This window comes from Anas platyrhynchos, chromosome 17 (genome assembly GCF_047663525.1).
Source record: "Anas platyrhynchos isolate ZD024472 breed Pekin duck chromosome 17, IASCAAS_PekinDuck_T2T, whole genome shotgun sequence".
Taxonomy (NCBI): Eukaryota; Metazoa; Chordata; class Aves; order Anseriformes; family Anatidae; genus Anas; species Anas platyrhynchos.
In genome coordinates, this window is record NC_092603.1 from 4,724,847 (window position 1) to 4,745,028 (window position 20,182).

At 46.3% G+C, this 20,182-nt stretch overlaps 1 protein-coding gene across 1 annotated transcript; it reads left to right on the top strand.

Moving 5' to 3' along the window:
* The first annotated feature begins 15,805 nt into the window (after nucleotides 1-15,805).
* Nucleotides 15,806-19,087, top strand: LOC101804119 (uncharacterized). Its single transcript, XM_038172756.2, is given in 3 exon segments — nucleotides 15,806-16,094; nucleotides 16,295-16,663; nucleotides 16,666-19,087. Coding segments are annotated over 2 exon segments (1,434 nt in total). The 5' UTR covers nucleotides 15,806-16,094; nucleotides 16,295-16,479; the 3' UTR covers nucleotides 17,916-19,087.
* The last annotated feature ends 1,095 nt before the right edge of the window (nucleotides 19,088-20,182 follow it).

A 20,182-nucleotide genomic window follows, 5' to 3' on the forward strand; every position in this document is an offset into this window, starting at 1 on the left:
ACAATAAATAAATATTAAACCAGATAAAGCAAGACATGGTTCTTGCCTCCTGTCACGATGGACTATGAAGTGTGAAGCAGTCCAGGGACGGTGCAAGCAGGGTACAGTCACTGTCCAGCTCTGGCCATGAGCTGTAACTGGCATGAGGGCCCTCTGGTCTTTCCCCCACAGACTCTTTGAACTGACAGGAGGGCTGGCTGCCAGCTGCTTACATTTGCTTCGCTTCTCTTTGTTTTTCCTTGCTCTGCTTTGCTTTGCTTTTCCTGGCACAGTTTTGCTTTCCTTTTCTACTTTCCTTTGCTGCTCTTGCCCCTGCTTTGCTTTGCCTCAGATTGCTTTGATTTGACTTGATTTGATTTGTCTTTCCTGGCAATCCTTTGCTTTTCCTTGTGCTACTTTCCTTTACTTTGCCTTGCCTGGCCCTGCTTTGCTTTGCTTTTCCTGGCTCTCCTTTGCCCTTCCTGGCCCTGATTTCCTTGGTTTTCCTGTCCCAGCTTTGCTTTGTTTTCCTTTGCTTTTCTTGTGATGCACGGAAACAAACTTTAGAACTCAAGGAGGGTTATAAAGCAGGTATGTTTACTGCTGCCCTGGGTGCAAGAGGGATCACTCCTCCTAGCTTGAACACCAAGGGTTACTACCAGGGTGCTTATATTGATGAGATAGATGCATATTCATTTCACTTCTCACACACACACACATATACGTCTCTTGCATATTTGTTAGATATCCAAAGAGTCATTAACATAGGTTCCCGCTCCTATTTGCATGCACACTATAGTCCTCGGGTGGTCATCCGGCATACTCTGGTGGTCTTTTGAAGAAGGCCAGAAGTCTTCCTTACTGTTAAACTTTTGACCCTTCCTCTCATTTTCAAACTTCAGCAGTCCAAGTCAGTTCTTGATGGTTACCTTTAGGGTCATCCTGTCCTTGTGGTCAATCCAGAGAAGGGCAATGAAGCTGGTGAGGGGTCTGGAGAACAAGTCCTGTGAGGAGCGGCTGAGGGAGCTGGGATTGTTCAGCCTGGAGAAAAGGAGGCTCAGGGGCGACCTTATTGCTCTCTATAGGTACCTTAAAGAAGGTTGTAGAGAGGTGGGGATTGGTCTGTTGTCCCACATGCCTGGCAACAGGACAAGGGGGAACGGGCTAAAGTTGCACCAGGGAAGGTTAGGGTTGGATATTAGGAAGAACTTCCTTACCGAAAAGGTTGTTAGGCATTGGAACAGGCTGCCCAGGGAAGTGGTTGAGTCACCATCCCTGGAGGTCTTTAAAAGACAGAATCACAGAATTTCTAGGTTGGAAGAGACCTCAAGATCATCGAGTCCAACCTCTGACCTAACACTAACAGTCCCCACTAAACCATATCCCTAAGCTCTACATCTACATGTAGCTACTTGAGATCATGCAGGGACTATTTTTTGGGATGCTGCTTCTCAGGGAAATACCACAGCAGTGAAGGTAATGACGACTTGGCGTTTAGTAACTGAAACATTAAGAGCTTGGTGGGCAGAAAAAAAAAAGGTACTAACTGCAGTGGCACAGGCAAGCGAAGCACCAGATGGCGCTTGTGCACCGACAGAAAAGACCAACCTGATTGATTTTTAAAAGGAAGCAGAAACAAGCTCTAGCCGGTTTCCTCCACTTTTGTCACCATCGGCGCCCCTGATAGGGGATGTTTCTTTCCCCCCCCTCTTACCAAAGCGAGCCCCTTCGATCAAGTAAAGATTTTGACCCTTGCAAGCGCTGGGACAATATATGCTGGGAGGCACTGAGAGATGGGGACCTGATAGGCACAGCCTTTCATGTAACAGTACGGAATAATGGGCCAAACGAGTATAACGCTTTTCAGTGGGCCTTGATAAAAGAACTGAGAAAAACAGTCACGACCAACCGATTGCATGCACCTGTCACCCAATCACTATTAGAAAATGTGATGACAGGTCAGTTGCTAGTTCCGTATGATTGTCACCAAATAGCCACTATGATCCTCACCCCGACTCAGAAATTGTTATGGGAACAGAAATGGAGAGAACTGTGTGAGATAGCGGCACTGCAGAATTTAGAAAGAACATTAGGCGACCCTCTTATGGGTGCAGGGCTTCCTCAGTTTATGGGGACTGAGCTGTTAATAGACCCACGATTACAAGTTCGGCTCAATGATGCCATCTTGCGACAGTCAGCCTAACTAGCATTATAAGCCTTGCTGAAACTGCCAGAAGCATGAAGGAGCCAGCCTTCTTTTAGTAGCATACAATAAGGAGTCAATGAACCTTATATGTAATTTATAGATAGATTGAGGGATTCACTGAACAAGCAAATAGATAATCATGAAGCTAAAGAGGCTCTCATACTGAAACTGGCGATTGAAAACGCTAACACAGATTGTAAAAAGATTCTGCAATCCATGTCTAATGGGACAACCTTGGTACAAATGATAGAGGCTTGCAGTCGTGTGGGGTATGTTGAACACCATACGACCACACTAGCCAGTGCGTTCGCTGCAGCATTAGCAAAGGGCAATGATAAACGATGTTTTTGGTGTCAAGAGATAGGACTTTTTGCTCACAGAAAGGAGGGGGCTCTGTGGTGGCGACAAGTTCAGCCCCTCCTGGTGTCTGTCTTCACTGCAAAAAGGAATAGCACTGGGCCAGCCAGTGCCGCTTGAAGTATAATGCAGAGGGCCAAACCTTACAACTGTGGAAAGGAAAGGGGAAGCCAAGCACAGGGCGGGGGCACACAATGACACGAGTACCCCGTGGGGCTGGCCAACTCCAAATGCTATGCAAGCTGCCTCTTGAGTCATGATGACATCCGTAGTGGCTCCCTTGCAAAACCCCCTGAATGCGTCACCATGGGTTCCCTCTCCGCCAAAATCCGAGGAAGTGCCAGAGTGGATCTCTCCACAAAAGTAGATGGCACTGTGTGGGATAACAAGGTCCAAAACTACCATTGAATGTCAAGGGACTGATAGGGGAAGGATGCAGTGCTATATTATTGGGACGATCCAGTACCACTCTGACAGGACTTTTTGTGCTACCAGGGGTGATGAATCCCGATTATGAAGGCATAATACACACAATGGTTTGGACACCTCCCCTCCAGTACATGTCCCTGCTGGGACACGGCTAGCTCAACTGATACTATTTAAAGCTATAGTTCCCTGTACAGAAAATAATACATGGGGTGATGCAGGGTTTGGATCAACAGGACAACCAAAAATCCTCTGGGCAACCACTCTCGCCACCTCAAGGCCTATGATGACTTTAACATTTTATTATCCAAAACCGACACAGACTACTCAGGCGTTATTTCTATGTTGGTGGACACTGGGGCTGATGTCACGGTTATAGCCATAAAGGACTGGCCAAAGGACTGGACTTTAGAATCGACAATGAAGGGACTTGTAGGAATAGGAGAACCATTGCAAGCCTATTAGTACAAATACATGCTAACAATCAAAACACAAGAAGGCTCTAACTTTTCTATACACCTGTATGCTGCTCTCATCCCAGTTAACCTTCTTGGCAGAGACATGATGGCACAAGGAGACTTCACTGTGAGATGACCTGAAAATTTTCGGCCATTGGAAAGTGACTGACAATGAAACTCACCTGGAAAACTGAAAAGCCAGTGTGGATGGATCAGTGGCCACCCCTGCAGAAAAGGTCACAGCATTACAAGAACTTGTTCAGGAGTGCTGCAGGAAGCACGGCCGAAAGCACGACAGACACCAGTAGAGTCAGATCATGCTCCTTTTTATTGCCCGAATAGCCTAACTTTTATAGAGAACTTAAAAGGGGTGAACAGTGTTTCACACAAGATTATTGGTCAAAAGCACTCAGACAAACAACCAGAAGAAAACAACCTCACCTGCAAGAAAACAACCCCTTGTGATTAGCACTCACATAGACCTTGTCCTTGAAGCCAGGTTCTGGTAACAATATTTTTCTGAATTCCTCAATTGGGCGATGTGGGAACACTGTCATGGGAACTTCTCATAGTTGCCCTGGTAGCTTGGTTTGCTCAGCTACAGCAAGCCATGGGATTTTTGCTGTTTCAAGAAATCCCTCAACACAGGAGCAATTGAAAGCAGGACACATAGTCCCAACCACCAGTCCATGGAACTCACCCAAGTTCGTAATTAAAAAGAAGAGTGGGAAATGGAGATTACTACACGACTTAAGAAAAATAAATGAGGTCATGGAAAAAATGGGAACTCTCCAACCAGGTTTGCCTTCTCCCACCATGATTCCGCGTAACTGGAATATTATTATTGTTGATCTCAAGGACTGTTTATTTACCATTCCACTCCACCCTAAGGATGCACCGCGATTTGCATTTTCGGTACCAAAAATAAACAAAAGCGAACCCATGGATAGATATCACTGGTCTGTTCTTCCACAAGCGATGAGGAATTCTCCAACTATATGTCAAACGTACGTTGCTAAAGCTCTGGCCCCTATTAGAAAACAATATCCCGAGACCTATATTTATCATTACATGGATGATATATTGGTAGCGTTTCATACAGAACCATTAACCCATGAAATAATTCAGAGGTTGAGACAAGAACTGCAAACATGGGGGTTGCAGATAGCCCCCGAGAAAATCCAAGTAGAAGCACCATGGAAATACCTGGGCTGGAAAATCTTACGACAAACCATTCAACCCATTAGCATCGCACAAGAAGTTAAGACATTGAATGATCTACAGAAGCTTATTGGTAATTAATTGGATACGAAACTATTGTGGAATTAATAATCAAGTATTATCACCATTGTTCGATCTCCTGAAAGGTGACAATGATATCAACATGCCTCGGCAACCGACAGGAAGCAAAGACAGCACTGAGTCACATAGAAGGAGAACTCAGGAAGCAGCAATGTCACCGATGAGTAGGATTGCCTATTCAGCTTTATTTGTGTAACCAGGACCTGCAACCCCCCAGCTCTTATAGCACAATGGGATCCAAATGCCCTCGATCCATTATTCTTGTTGAAATGGGTATTTCTGCCACAGCAACCCACAAAGACACGAGCAACAAGAGTAGAAATGTTTGCGGCCTTAATAAAAAGGGACAGGGAAAGAATTGTTAAAATAGCCAGAATTGAGCCTGAAACCATCGTAATACCCATTGTGAAGGAATATCTTGATTGGTGCCTGCAAAACAGCCTGGAAATGCAGCTGGCTTTCATGGGCTTTACTGGATGAGTGGACATACACCTCCCCTCTCACAAATTGATTATATTTTATAATAATATAAGAACTGAACCAAAACCACTATATCAATGGCAAACAGTACAAGGCCAAACTGTTTTTACTGATGGGTCGGGGAAGACACGGAAAGCAGTTGTTACATGGGAGAAAAATGGACAATGGCAGCACATGATCGATGTGGTACAGGGCTCCCCCCAAATCATAGAACTACATGCTATTATTATGGCCTTTAAAAATTGGTCCAATAAACCGCTAAACATTGTGGCGGATTCGCAATATGCTGTAGGAGTAGTACAATGAATAGAAAGGGCACAAATACGCTACATTCAGAATGAGATGCTGGTTTTAAAATTTAAAGAGCTCCTATTCCTTGTTGAGTGACGTCTGTACCCGTATTGTGTGATACATGTTCGCGGTCATACTGCGCTACCGGGGATTTTCACTGAGGGCAACACTCGAGCTGATCTTTTAACCAATTTGGCCATACAACTCCCAGTCCCTAATAAACTACTTCAAGCTCACACCTCCCATCAATTCTTTCAGCAGTCTGCTGGACCATTGGCCAAGCAATTCTCTATTCCACTAGGAGATGCAAAACTTATTATACAAACTTGCCCTGACTGCCAACAGCTACAAGGACTTTCACAGGAAGTGAATCCTAGAGGTCTTAGCTCACTACAGCTTTGGCAAACTGATGTGACACATGTTCCTGAATTCGGCAGATTGAAATATGTCCATGTATCTATAGATACTTTCTCACATGCTCTATGGGCAACTCCCCTGAGTGGGGAAACAAGCAGACATGTTCAGGCACACTTTCGACTTGCCTTTGTAACTTTAGGCATTCCCCTAGAGATCAAAACTGATAACAGACCCACGTACGTCAGTAGCTCCATGAAAAAGTTTTTTCACACATGGGGTATAACCCACAAAATGGAAATCCCCCACTCTCCAACAGGACAAGCTATAGTAGAACACACACACAGAATGCTTTAATCTTTGTTAGAAAAACAAAAACAAAACAAAACAAAAAAAAAGGAAACAATGGAAACACCACAAAACAGAATAGCAAAAGTGCTATATGTGATGAACCACCTAACCATGCCTTTTTCACATGAAAAAATATCCCCGATAATAAAGCATTTTGGGGCACAAAAAACAGTCCTCACCTCGTTATATGAAGAAAGACCATTAGTCAAAATACATGTACTTAGTCTCAATACTGGGGCGTGGGAGGGACCATACTCTTTAATAACTTGGGGCTGAGGATATGTTTGTGTTTCCACAGAAGGAGCACCAAAATGGATTCAGCATGAGCAGTACGACCCTGGTTGGAACCATCATTCTCTTCAGACTCTGCGGCCTCGGAAGGTCCTGGGTCTCCATCCAGCCTTAACGAAACATCTGGGTCACCCTCACCAACATGACAGGGCAAGAGCATATCTGCCTGTCCATGGCGATTGCATATAACCCATTTACGATGTGCTAGTCAGCACACCACTAAGAGAGGAGCATCTGAGTGACATCATCAACAGCACCAGTAGCAGAAGCTTTCTCGTCCACAGATGGAACAACTCCAGTCCAGGGAACGCCAGCAAGGAAACGATGAATAATTGGGATGGCTGGGCACCATACCTTCCTCAAACAACACTGGAACCGCAAGAACTCAACATTCTAGGTTGTGTTAATGCACCAGCCTGTATAAGGTTTAACTATATGGGTAGTAACCTCACAGCAATCGATGTCACACCTGGACTAGGAATATACCGCAATGAATCAATGTGGTGCAACTACACTTCTCCTAATGTGTCTAGATCCTCAAATGCACCGCTAGCACTGCCACCCGGAGTGTTCCTCTTCTGTGGTGACAGAGCATAGCAGGGTACTCCATTGTATATCAAAGGAGGACCATGTATGCTTGGTCAGTTAACCTTACTAACACCTAATACGTTAATGATACTAAATATTACAAAACACCTCAGGCACACTAAACGATCTGTTCAGCATTATCAGGAGAATTGCAAAGACAATCTCGATTTCTGGCAAGCAGATAAAGTCATCACTGCTTCGTTTTTCGTGCCTGGTGTTGCTGCTGCTCAAGCGCTGACAACACTTAACAAATTAGAATGCTGGCTGGCTAAGCAAACCAATGCAACCTCTGCAGCATTGAGTGCATTATTAACCAACACTGACTCTGTTAGACATACAACGCTGCAGAACAGGACCGCAATAGATTTCCTATTGTTAGGACAAGGTCATTGGTGTGACGAAGGCATGTGTTGAACTTAAGTGACCATTCTCAGTCGATTCACCAACAATTATCCAAACTCAAGGAGCTCACAGACAAGTTAACAAGTAGCACGTGGGGGTTGGAATCATGGTTGCAAAGCCTGGGAATAGGGGGATGGTTGAGAGAACTTATAAGAGGAGCACTTGTAGTGCTGATTAAGGTAATTGTGATTCTGTTAGTCGTACCATGCCTATTTCAATGCTTACAAAGAATGTTTTTACACTCAGTGCAATCAGCTTGGCTCATAGAAACACAAAAAGGGGGAATTATGGAAGCTCAGTTTGGAAGCCAGTGGAATCTGCTAAACACAAAAATAAAGTAGTTAGTAGAAAAATGCAAGATAAAGTACAAGACAAGTAGCACAAGGTCAAAGAAGAAGTAATAATTGAGGAGTTGAGAAAACAACCAGCACAAGCAGTCCGCATGACAACAAATCAACGAGCAGAATAAGAGCGTGATAGTTGCCTGAACACTAGTATAGCCACCAATGAGCAAGCTTGCCAAGTAGCATAACTGGCACATGCAGAGATGTTAAGGGTATAAAATGCAAGAATGTATACTCAATAAACGCTTCAGTTGCACACCAGCCTGGAGTCGTGTGATAAATTCCCTTCAGCTGAGTATTTACCTTTGGCCTATTTAACTCTTTCGGTAATATGATCTCTGACCAATTTTCATTCAGCCCTAATTTGGGTAGGAGACATTGTATTTCATAAATGGGACAGTGGAGTTTATCAGTACCATCTAGTCAGTTACTTGTTCCATAGTACTGTTCTTTGTCTTGCAAATATAAGAGGTATCATGCAGTGCATGCTGGTCCAGTTCAGTCCAATTATTTACTGGGACTCCAAGGAATGAGGAGGCAAAGTTACCAGCTTGTCCACATACACAAAAATCACTAATATTAGTATACTTTACAATGTTTTTCACAACTGAATCATACATGTTAGCATCAAAAGCCACATCAGACATGCTAATTAAAGCTGTAATTACAAAGAACCAAACTAATGTCTTCACAAATGAAGTCTTAAAGGTCCAGGTGCTGTTGACCTACATTGTGGTTTAGTGGCCTTCTTGACTCTGGTATGGTGAATCCAGGATGCTTGTTCCTTGATCTTTATAGCCATGTGAGAGGTCAGTAGTACTTGGAAGGGATCCTCACAGTTCAGTCGCAAAGGTGTATCTGCAAAAGACCTAACATATACATAATCTCTGGGTTCAATATTATGCACGGGTCCATCTAACCCATGAGCTCTAGTTCCCAAGACTAATTTCTCTACTTCCCAGAGCTGTTTCTGCAGGCTTATTATATAATCTATCAATATCTTGCTGCTGGTCTGAGTTGATATTCCAAACTATACCATACAGGGCCTTCTGTACACTATTTCGAAAGAACTCAACCCCTCCTTGATCCTGGGCTTAGTCCTGGTTCTCACAAGTGCTAGAGACAATGACTGAGGCCAGGACAAACTGGCCTCATGTCCTAATTTTACAATCTGTAGGTAAATTAGAATCACAGAGTCACAGAATCACAGAATCGTCTAGGTTAGAAGAGACCTCCAAGATCACCGAGTCCAACCTCTGACCACTCACTGGTTAGTGACTGACACTAACCAGTCCTCCACTAAACCTTATCACTAAGCTCTACATCTAAACATCTTAGTGGTTGACCACTCGATTGAGGGTTATATAAGGTATGTAGTTGCCAATCTACTCCCAGAAGCTTACTGACTTGTTAAACGACCTTCACAATGAAGTGATGAAATGATCCGATGAAATTACCACACGAACCCCAAATTTCAGTAATATTTCTCATAACAATGCCTTGGGTATATCCTTAGCCTTGTTAGTTTGTCAAGGTGTCCTGGTTTCAGCTAGGATAGAGTTATTTTTCCTCATACTAGCTAGTATGGTGCTGTGTTTAGGATTTAGAACGAGAATAATGCTGATAACACACTGATGTTTTAAATGTTGCAGAGCAGTGCTTACGCTAAGCCAAGGACTTTTCAGCTTTTCACACTGTCCTGCCAGCACGCAGGCTGTGGGTGCAGCTGTAGCTTGGAGAGGACAGACCCAGGACAGCTGACCCAAACTGGCCAAAGGGGAATTCCACACCATCTGACATCATGCTGAACAATTAATACGGGGTAGCTGGCCAGGGTGGGGGGGACCAGCTTGGGAATAGGTTGGGCATCAGTCAGCGGGTGGTAGGCAATTGTATTGTGCATCACTTGTTTTGTACATATTATTGTTGTTATTATTATTATTATTATCCTTTCTTTCCTCTCCTAATAAACTGTCTTTATGTCAACCCACAGGTTTTCATTTCTTTCTAATTCTCTCCCACCATCCCAGAGAGGGAGAAGAGAGGGGGAGCGAACGGCTGTGTTAAATCATAACAGCATAGAGGCCTGTTGTGTGAGGGGTTTCATAAAGGCTCCCAAAAGGAGTTCAGATCTACCCAAAGCCTTCTGCTGGGAGCATTTTTGATGGGAGAAATTGGCAACATACATGTTTTTTAGAGTTATAATGAGTGTTAGGGTTAGGGTTACAGTTAGGGTTGTTTGGAAAGAGAGAAAGCGCAGAGCCTTTGTGTGTGGGGTTGTGTAAAGGCTCCCCAAGGGAGTTCAGGTCTAATCAAATGCTTCCGTTGGGAGCACTTTCTGATGGGAGGAATTGGTAATGTACTTTTTTTTTATAGTCATAATTAGGGTTAGGCCACTAGATTACAGGAAGTGTCCTTATTTTCCCTCACGGTTTCAACAGCAGGCTCGTAGGACACCCTACAGTGCCTTGGGAGACCTGTAGGGCTCCTAGAGGACACTGGGGGTCACTGGGAGGCTCTCTGGGGAAGCTAGAGGGCACTGGGTGGCCATGTAGACCTATGGAGTATCTAGAGTGCAAAGGAGGACCACAAGAGGCCTCCAGTGTGTGCCCAAGATTGCACTAGAGAGCCCTGCAAGGCATCCAGAGGCCTCTAGACTCCAGGTAGAGTCCTTATTTTGCCTCTACAGTTCAGTATCAGGCTCTAAGGACACCTTAGAGTGCCCAGGGAGACCCCTAGAGCATCCTAGAGGACACTGGAGGTCACAGGAAGGCTTTCCAGGGAAGCTAGAGGGTACTGGGTGGCTCTGGTAGACCTACAGAGGATCTAGAGTGCAGCAGAGGACCACAAGAGGCCTCCAGTGTGCTTGATAATGCACTAGAAAGCCCTGCGAGGCCTCCAGAGACATCTGGATTCCAGGAAGAGTCCTTATTTTGCATCTAGTATGCAACAGCAGGCTCATAGGACACCCTAGAGTGCCCTGGGAGTCCTCTGAGGCATCATAAAGGATACTGGGGGTCACTGGAAGGCCTTCCAGGGGAGCTAGAGGGCACTGGGTGGCTCTGGTAGACCTACTGAAGATCTAGAACGCAGCAGGGGCCCAGAGGCGGCTCGCATCGTTCCTGTGATTGCACTAGAAAGCCCTGCAAAGCCACTAGATTCCAGGCAGTGTCCTTGTTTTGCTTCTAGGCTTCAACAGCATGCTCTTAGGACACCCTGTGTGCTGTGGTAGAGGTGCACATAGATGGAAAATTGGAAAAACTTCACCTACATGTGCTCAGCATTCAGCCTGGGGGAGAGGTCTCCCACAATACCCATGTTGAGGTGATCGGACCCCAGGACTCAGAACTGGCTGCAAACAGGTTTAAAGGGTTCTGGTTGGAGTGGTGGTGGCACGTCTAGGGGCGATCAGCAAACAAGCATAAAGCAGCATCACAGTGGCTGCAAGGACTGGGGCACCACCCAGCATACATCTGCCATCAAGAGTGGGTCTGGAAAGCAGCCTAAATGGATGGGGTTAAGCCTGCAGAGATGAAAACTCCAGCATTTGCTGATGTGAGATGAAGCAGCCAGGACAGGTTTGAGGGCACAGGAATAATAAAAGACAGAGCTTTGGGTCTCCTCTTTGGGGCTGCTCGCTTCTCTACACCCTCCACCCTCCTTCCCCATATGGAAGGGGCACCCTACTCGTGGATGATGGTGGATCCCCCAAACCGACATCATTTCAAGTTATGTTCCCCAGAGTAGTGTCGTCACCCCCCACACACACACACGCACACACACACCGATTTGCTATTTATCCCACCTAGCTTTTAAAATGAGCTTTCAATAAGGTGCACAGCTTCTTCTCATTGGGACCCCTACCCCTGGGTCTGTTTAAGAGTTATGTGGACATGGCACTAGGGGATGTAGTTTAGTGATGAGACTTGGAAGGTCATGTTGATGACTCGATGATCCTGAAGGTCTGCTCCAACCTAAGTGATCCTATGATTGTCACTATCGCCTCCTAAATGACCTCAATGGAAGATTTAAACCATATTGGGTTGGGGTCAGAAGCCCTGAGTTACAGAGCAGGGCTGGAAGCACCAGTGGTTTCTTAATATCTCAGTAACAAACTTCTCCCACAGGCAACTTTTCAGCATATATCACCTTTTTTGTAGTATTAACAAGCGCCCCCCCCCCCCCGGAAAAAAAAAAATATATATATATATATATATATATATATATATATATTATATATATATATATACACACATATATATAGCAAATGACAGGCTCCATGTGTCAGAAAGAGATCCTTACCACAATCCAGCTTGTGAACCTGAAAACCAAAGAAGAAAATCGTGGCACAAGCCAGGACAGAGCTGCTGAAAGGGAGGCAGGAGCAAATCAACATCTTCACATCCACCTTCACTGGGGAGAGGTGAACAGCAAAAAAAATGTATATATAAATCAGTGAAATGAGCTGAGCATGGTGCAAAGAACCATGCTCAGATTTTCCTAGAGGAAACTTGCTTGCAAGAACCTGCAGAATGAGGCAATTGTTTAAATAAATAAAATAAAATAAATAAAATAAAATAATAAAATAAAATAAAATAAAATAAAATAAAATAAATAAAATAAAATAAAATAAAATAAAATAAATAATAAAATAAAATAAAATAAAATAAAATAAAATAAAATAAAATAATAAAATAAAATAAAATAAAATAAAATAAAATAAAATAAAATAAAATAAAATAAAATAAAATAAAATATGGTTGGATTGGGCCGGTGAGATTTGTGTCCAAGCCGTGCTGACAAGGAGGTCAGGTAGCTCCTCCTCCATGGGCACCATTCCCACCTTCCCAAGGGAAAAATAAATAAATAAATAAATAAATGGTGTTCCTGGTCCTACAGACTGGGCACTGCTCTCACATCTCTGCAACGGCTCCCTTGGAAGGGAGTTTTTTGTGGGAGAAAAAAAAAAAAAAAACAGCTCCAGTTTATGATGCTCCTTAGAACAAGGGGGAAAACCTGCAATTGAAATAATCTTTAAGAGGGTAGGGTATACAAAGAAGAAAAGCCTTCTTCTCACTCCTGTGTTTCTCCGAGATGTGGTGGCACCAGGTAAAGCTGCCAAATAAGGGTCATAATTATTTTGGGCGGACACACACCTAGGAGGAGGGTGACCTGTGATAGATGCCACAGGACACTACCTAATTGGTTGCAGCTTGAAAGTAACTCATCCCAGATTCAGGCTGGGCTAGGGACTCCTATTGCTGGGGATCCCCAAACCCTCTATAGCTGTTTGAACACACACACAGGCACACACACACCAATCCTACATATAAACTGTGGGTCCTTCTAGCCCCAGGACCCTGCTGTACCTCTCCTGAACCTATCCATGCTGCTGCTCCTCAGGATGGAGAAAGTATCGCCGCTTGGGCCTGCAGTCCTGCCCCCCTTGCAGGTTGCTGGGGCCTAAGAAGGAGAGGGGTCAGAAAATCCCAGAGGCTGTGAGGGCATAGGCTAGCTCCTGCCCGCTTCCACAGTTCACTAAAATTGCCTTCTGCTTCCTGCCTTCTGATCACAAAGGGTGGAGCTGAACCTGAGATCTGCAAACCCACAACTCACAGGAGCCTCAGAGACACCTTCCCAAGGCCAAAACCAAAACCTCTGAGCTCAAACTGACTCTTCTGCATCCAGATCTCCCTCTAGAGCACCATTTCTGCACACCCAACCCAGCAGAGCAGAGGAGAATCCTTCCCCTGCACAGGGGCATCCCGCAACATTGGGGCACCTGTAGCACCCCAAAACCTTCATGCTGCAGGGTGTACATTGCTCCCACTCACAGCACGTGCTGAAATTAGGGAGGCTGAATTTAGGAGCAAAAAGCAACCAAGATGTTATATATATATTTATATAAATATAGGTTTTCAGCTGTGATTTTTAATTCTCTTTTAAAAAATAATTATTTTTCCCCTATGCCCTCCATATTTTTCCATATGCTATTTTAGCTATATTATGTATTTATTTATTTATTATTATTTAAGCTTAATAGCTATAGGGCTGTTTTTCCATATGCCTTCTCCCATTGCAGGCATCACCTTTGCAAACATCTTTTCTGCTGGCATTTCTCCTTCCTCAAAGCAGGAGGCATACACAGACACAGGATGTGGTTTAATTTGGGGGCAGCAGGCAGCAGAAAGCATTTAAAAGCAGTAATGAGTTCAGAACATCAGCAAATAGCAGGGGACTAGCTATGAGCTCCTTCTAAAGCAAACACACTTGCAGAAATGGGCATGAGTCCGAGCATGGCCGGCTGCTCTGAATGATGTGAACTATCTGAACAAACCTTGCCCCATTCCCTGTGACCTCCCCTTGTGCTTCATGCAAGAAAATGAGAAAATGCCACTCCAAGAGGGTTAAATTCTTACAGCTAGATGAAGCAAGTGGTAGTTTCATTTCTCATGTCAGCCTTCCCTCGTTTGCTTGCTTTGCTTTCATCCACACTTCTGTCTATGTTTAATCTCAGCCAAGCAAGACTCGGTGCCTGCCAGCTGCTCTGATCAAAGCATCAGGCAAGGAGCACATCCAATGTGTGGCATATTTAGGATGGGTGACGAGGTTGTGTGCCAAACATGCCTTCTCCCAGGCAGCAAGAAGCAAGTACTCCTCAGTGAAAACCTTCGTCTAGGGTTTTCTGCTTGCAGATCATCTCCACAAGCCACAAAACGGTTTTCTAGAGCCTTGTATCAGATTAATAAGCAGGCTCAAAAAGTGCTGGAAGGGGAATAAATGCACCAAGACACACACAACATTTCTGCATTGCTGAGTTCCTCTTGGTTTGCACCCTTGACTCCATCTTATCCTACATTTAGGACTACAGACCACGTCCACATCCTGTATAACATCAGATTTTGGATGAGGGTCCCTCAGAGCCCTCAGAGCCCTCTTTTCCTCATTGCAGGGAAGAGTTTCCCTTTGCCACCTCCTATTTACATATATCCCAAGTATCCTATAATATCCTAAGTATCCTATAATCCCCTTTCCCTGGTCAGCAAGGATCCAGGCTAAGAGCAAGGGATGAAAGGAGCTGCTGGGTTATCAAATGAGGAGAGAGATCAAATCATGACCCATCCCAGGCAGCTGAGCTGCACAAAGATGCCTGCAGCTATCACAGAGCCTCAGACCTCGGATTAACCACAGTATTATCTTTTAGAGCAGAGGAACCAGCATACTCTCTTTGAAGCCAAGGAGGAACTAGAATATTTTGTTATTCCTGAAAGTGCATGAGTCTGGGGATTTCCTGCAGTGCTGGAGACCTTGTGCCCTGTAGCGAGCACTTTACACATCCTCGTGCCCACCAGCAGCACAGCAGCAGCAGGATGCATTGGTGCAATAAAAATGCACGGCCAAAAGTGATGTGTTAACACCTAGGTCACGCTTTTGCAGAGAAAAAATGTGGGGATGCACAGGCACATGTGCTTCTGTGCGTGCCTGGGTGCACCCATGTGTACGTGCACAACCCAGGAGCTGTAAATATTAGGGATGCAGACAATTTGTATCTCCTGCATACCTCAAAACCCCACCGTCCTGCTGTTCCCCCCAAAAACCTTCCTGCTGTTTTGGGGCTGCTGCTGATGGAGGGCATCATAGGTGGCGCACTGGGGGTCCAGCTGGGATGTAGTTAATTTTCTTCCAGCAGCCCCATGGTGGAGTGCTGGGGTAAATCAATGCTAACACGTGGACAGCTGTTTGGGGGGGGGAGGAGGAGAAGGAGGAGGAGCGGAGGGGTAGGGGGGTGGGGGGAGGGAGGGAGGAGGAGGAGGAAGAGAGGAGGAGGAGAAGGAGGGGGAGGAAGAGAGAGAGAGGAGAGAGGGAGGAGGGGGAGGAGGAGAAAAAGGAGAAAGAGGAGGAGGAGGAGGGAGGAGAAAGAGGAGGAGTGGAAGGGTGGAGGAGGGGGAGTGGAAGGGGCGGGAGGAGAAGGAAGAGGATAAAAGAAGGAGGAGGAGAAAAGGGGGATGGGGAGGAGGGGGAGAAGGAAGAAGGAAGAAGGCTCTCATTGGGAGCTGCCCCCTTGGGGACCAGTGGGCAGCGGGAAGCCCGCACCGAGCACCCCAGGATCCCCAGAGCCCAGACCCAGCTCCCCGTAGCCCCCACATCCCCTGAAGCTGAAGGTGGGAGCCCAGCAGTGTGCATGCTTCCTCCCCCAGATTTTCCCTCCCAGAACACTCCAGATGGGGAGGAAGAGGAGGCACCAGCCACAAGTCCCTTGGGCAGGTGGGTAGCAAGGAGGGGGGGAAATGATGGAGCTTCGACCCCAAGACACTGCCCAGCGTTGTCACCACTCCTTGATGCAGTGGCACCACACAGAGCTATGGGGCAGGCTGGATTCGGGAGTGGGAGCCCTAAAGGTGCTCGGGATCCATGGCCAAACTTTGCAGAACAGGGTTTTTGTGTCTCTGTCTTCATCCCTACAGCTGACAATGGCCTGGAGGATGAGAAAGGGGAAAAAATGGAGACACCAAACGGATCAGAGCTGTGTTCAGGACAATCCAAGGGGAACTTGGCCCAGAAGGCAAACTCAACACCACAGCACCAACCACGGTGAAGCTCCAAGGAACCAAGTGGAGAAGCGAGGCTAGAGCCCTGTGGCCACCAATCAATGAGGACGGGTGGAAGCCCAAAAGCCTGCCAGAGGGATCCCACGGTGGGGAGATCCTATAACATCAGAGAGGCCAGGAGGCCGGGAGGCACAGCATGTGGAACCTCCTATGGGTGTCCGGACTGTGGGAAGACCTTCAGCAGGAGGTCGTTCCTTGTCCCCCACCAGAGGATCCACACTGGAGATGGCCCTTCACATGCCATGAGTGAGGGAAGGGTTTCCGAGTGGGGTCGTCCCTCAACAAGCACCAGCGGATCCACACAGGGGAAAAACCCTACAAGTGCTCAGTCTGTGGGAAGAGTTTCCGCCTCAGCTCCACCCTCAGCACCCACCAAAAGGTTCACACCAGGGAGAAACCCTACACGTGCTTGGTGTGTGGGAAGGCTTTTCGGGTGAACTCGTACCTGCTGGCACATCAAGCCACCCACAGTGTGGACAACCCCTTGCAGTGTCCCGCCTGCAGGAAGCACTTCAGCGTGAGGAGGTATCTGGCCATCCACCAGCGGATCCACGTGGGAGAGAAGCCCTTCAAGTGTCCAGAGTGCAGGAAGGGTTTCAGCCGAAGATCCGTCCTCATCATCCACCAGCGGACCCACACTGGGGAGAAACCCTACAAGCGCCCCGAGTGCGGGAAGGGATTCATCATGAGCTCGGACCTCACAGCCCACTGGAGAATCCACACTGGGGAGAAACCCTACAAGTGCCTCAGCTGTGAGAAAACCTTCCGCCTGAGCTCCCACCTGACAAGACACCAGCGGTGCCACACCGGGGAGAGGCCATACAAATGCACCGACTGCGGGAAGAGCTACACCGACAGCTCTGGCCTCATCAAACATAGGAGGCTCCATGCCGGGGAGAAGAAGTCGACACTCAGCACAGCTCAGGGAGCAAGGAAGAGACTCTACAAATCCTCCCGCTGTGGTAAGATCTTCAGTATGAAGTCAGCCCTCATGGTCCACCAAGTGAGCCACACCAGAGAGCGACCCTACAAATGCCCCAAGTGTGAGAAGACCTTCAGCCACAGCACGGCCCTAGGGAAACACCAGTGGGTCCACACCGGGGAGAGCCCCTTCAAGTGTCCTGACTGCGGGAAGGGCTACACTGATGGCTCCACATTGCGGAGGCACCAGAGGAGCCACACCAAGGTGAGACCCTATAAGTGTCCCGGCTGCGGGGAATGCTTCAGCGTCATCTCTGCTCTCCTGAAGCACCAGCGGTTCCATACCAAGGAAAGGCTTTACAGATGCCCCGAATGCGAGAAGAGCTTCCACTCCAACTTTCTCCTTGTCACCCACCAGCGAACCCACACAGAAGAGAAACCATACACCTGCCCCATCTGTGCCAAAGCCTTCAGCCAAGCTTCCCACCTTACATGGCACCAGAAGATCCACATGAGGAGTGGGGCTGGCACTGCATGGCGTGCAATGACCCCATAGCAATTCCAAGCCACGCTCAGCAGTGGCACAGGGACTGATCCAGGAATCTCAACCACCTCAAGCCCACGGTCTGCCACAAGTCATTCATCCCAAGAAGCCTTGTCCTGTATGCTGCCAGCCCAGTAAGCACTGTAGGGTACGTGCTGCTCACCCAGATGTTAACTGGAGCCCAGTATTAACCAGTTACTGGTTACAATGTGACCATGCCACCCTTCTATAGCATGACCCTTTTTTTTCTCACCCAGTCAACACGCCTTTGGGTTAAGGCTGTGACCACTTGTATTTTAAGTTTTTTATTTATCCTTACTTCCTATTCCTTTATCCCTGAGTCCCTCTCCTACTCCCCTTCCCAAACTGACTCCTCCAATTATCTTGCCCAACTCACCCTCAGCTTCACTCCCATTGTTACCAAAGTCAGTCCCAGAAAAATCGTATGTAACCACTACTTTTGGATCATAATTTGTCCCTTAAATGTGCAGAGATAGCACTGTTAATTAGTGCATCCAGACTGAACCTTCTTGCCTCCTGCTGGCCAAGGATGGCTCTGTTATCACACTCTAATTCTGCTCAGCTTATGCCCATACAAAGATTTTACAGGGTATTTGGGGACTTTATGGTGTATCTGGGGACAGGCACAGGAGTGCTTTATAGTATTGATGCTGAAGTCCTGGCCAATAAGCTAGACACAATGACTACCTCACTGTGCAATTGTCTCATTTGCTTACAATCATCATTTAAGTTGGGAATGGGACCATAAAGGTTAACCCTTCATGAGAATGTATAGACCATGGTGACTGTGTGTTATTGCTAAATGTCAAGGGAATGTTTTCTCAGCTTTGAGCTGCCTTCAAACCCAACCGTGGGTGCAAGCTGAAACCATAAGAGAAGGTGACACCTGCTGAAATTCATGGAGGTGAATTGAACAATAGGGAAAGGTCCAAGTCACTTGGCCAAAGGAGCCCTGATAACCATGGTCATGTAAGTCTTTCCATGCCCAGATATTAATTTTAGTCCAGAATTAGTGAATTATTGGATTTTCTGTTGTTTCAAGCCAGAAAATTGTGCTACTGTTTCTCATAATGTTATTCTGAAATAAATAGATAGTTCCTAAAGCTCTTGGTCTAGTGTCTTTTACCATATCCCAAACCTATAGCTCAGCAGGGCTGTCTCAAGCCCCCACAGCCTGGCTGGGGGGGGGGGGGGGGGGGAATTCATGGCTCTGCTAATGAGCAGGGACTCAGCCGCAATAACTCATTTGCTCATCTATCATGGTACCTCCAGTAGCCAGCCAACAGGTCTGCTAACTCTGGTTTCTGTGCCAAAGCTTCCAAACAGGAATCACACTGTTTGATTCTGTGCTGCATTTTTTTAGTCTGAGCTGCATTTTTTTCTGAAGAAATGCTAGATGCAGTAACTAGAGAACAAAAAGTACAAAAGTACAATTTTCTTTAACAAAATAGCTCATTCTGTAGAAAAAAAAAAAAAAGAAAAAAAAAGGACTCACTGCAAAGTGTCATTCAACAGCTTATGGGATGTTACAAGCTCATTAATTTCACCCCAAATCCCACACTTGTCACTTTGCTGAAGCAAAGCCACCCAAGGAAGAGCCCTATAGCCCTATAGTAGCCCCCTGCTGAGTGTAAGGAAAATAATAATAATAACACAGCTATTCCAAAATCAGCTTCAAAGTACAAAAGTAGACTTTTCCTCTTTTCTAGCATGAAAACTAAACAGAAACCATGCAGGTGGAGAAAGCAAAATGCGCTGAGCCTCTCAGCATGGCTTTGGGTGTGAAATTCCCCTGTGACTGGGGTGCAATGCACGGTCCCCACCCAGTGGACATTTGGGTAAAATGGAGGAGCTGTGAGTAGAAATGCAAGCCATGAGCCTCTCTGCGTTGATTTTCATGTGTGTTTTTTTTTTTTCAGTGGGGAAAGCATCTGCTCTGTGCTTCTTTCCCAGATTTGCTGCATATTCACGGCCTTGCCTTGCAATGCTGCCAGGCACCACTGTTCCAACTGGTTTCCACTGGAGCAACCTGATTTGGAATAGGCTGCCCAGGGAAGTGGTTGAGTCAACATCCCTGGAGGTCTTTAAAAGATGTTTAGATGTAGAGCTTAGGGATATGGTTTAGAGGAGGACTTGTTCGTGTTAGGTCAGAGGTTGGACTCGGTGATCTTGGAGGTCTCTTCCAACCTAGATGATCCTGTGATTCTGTTTTCTGGTCCCTGCAGCCAGCTCTGTGACAAGAGATGCATTTCTCAATT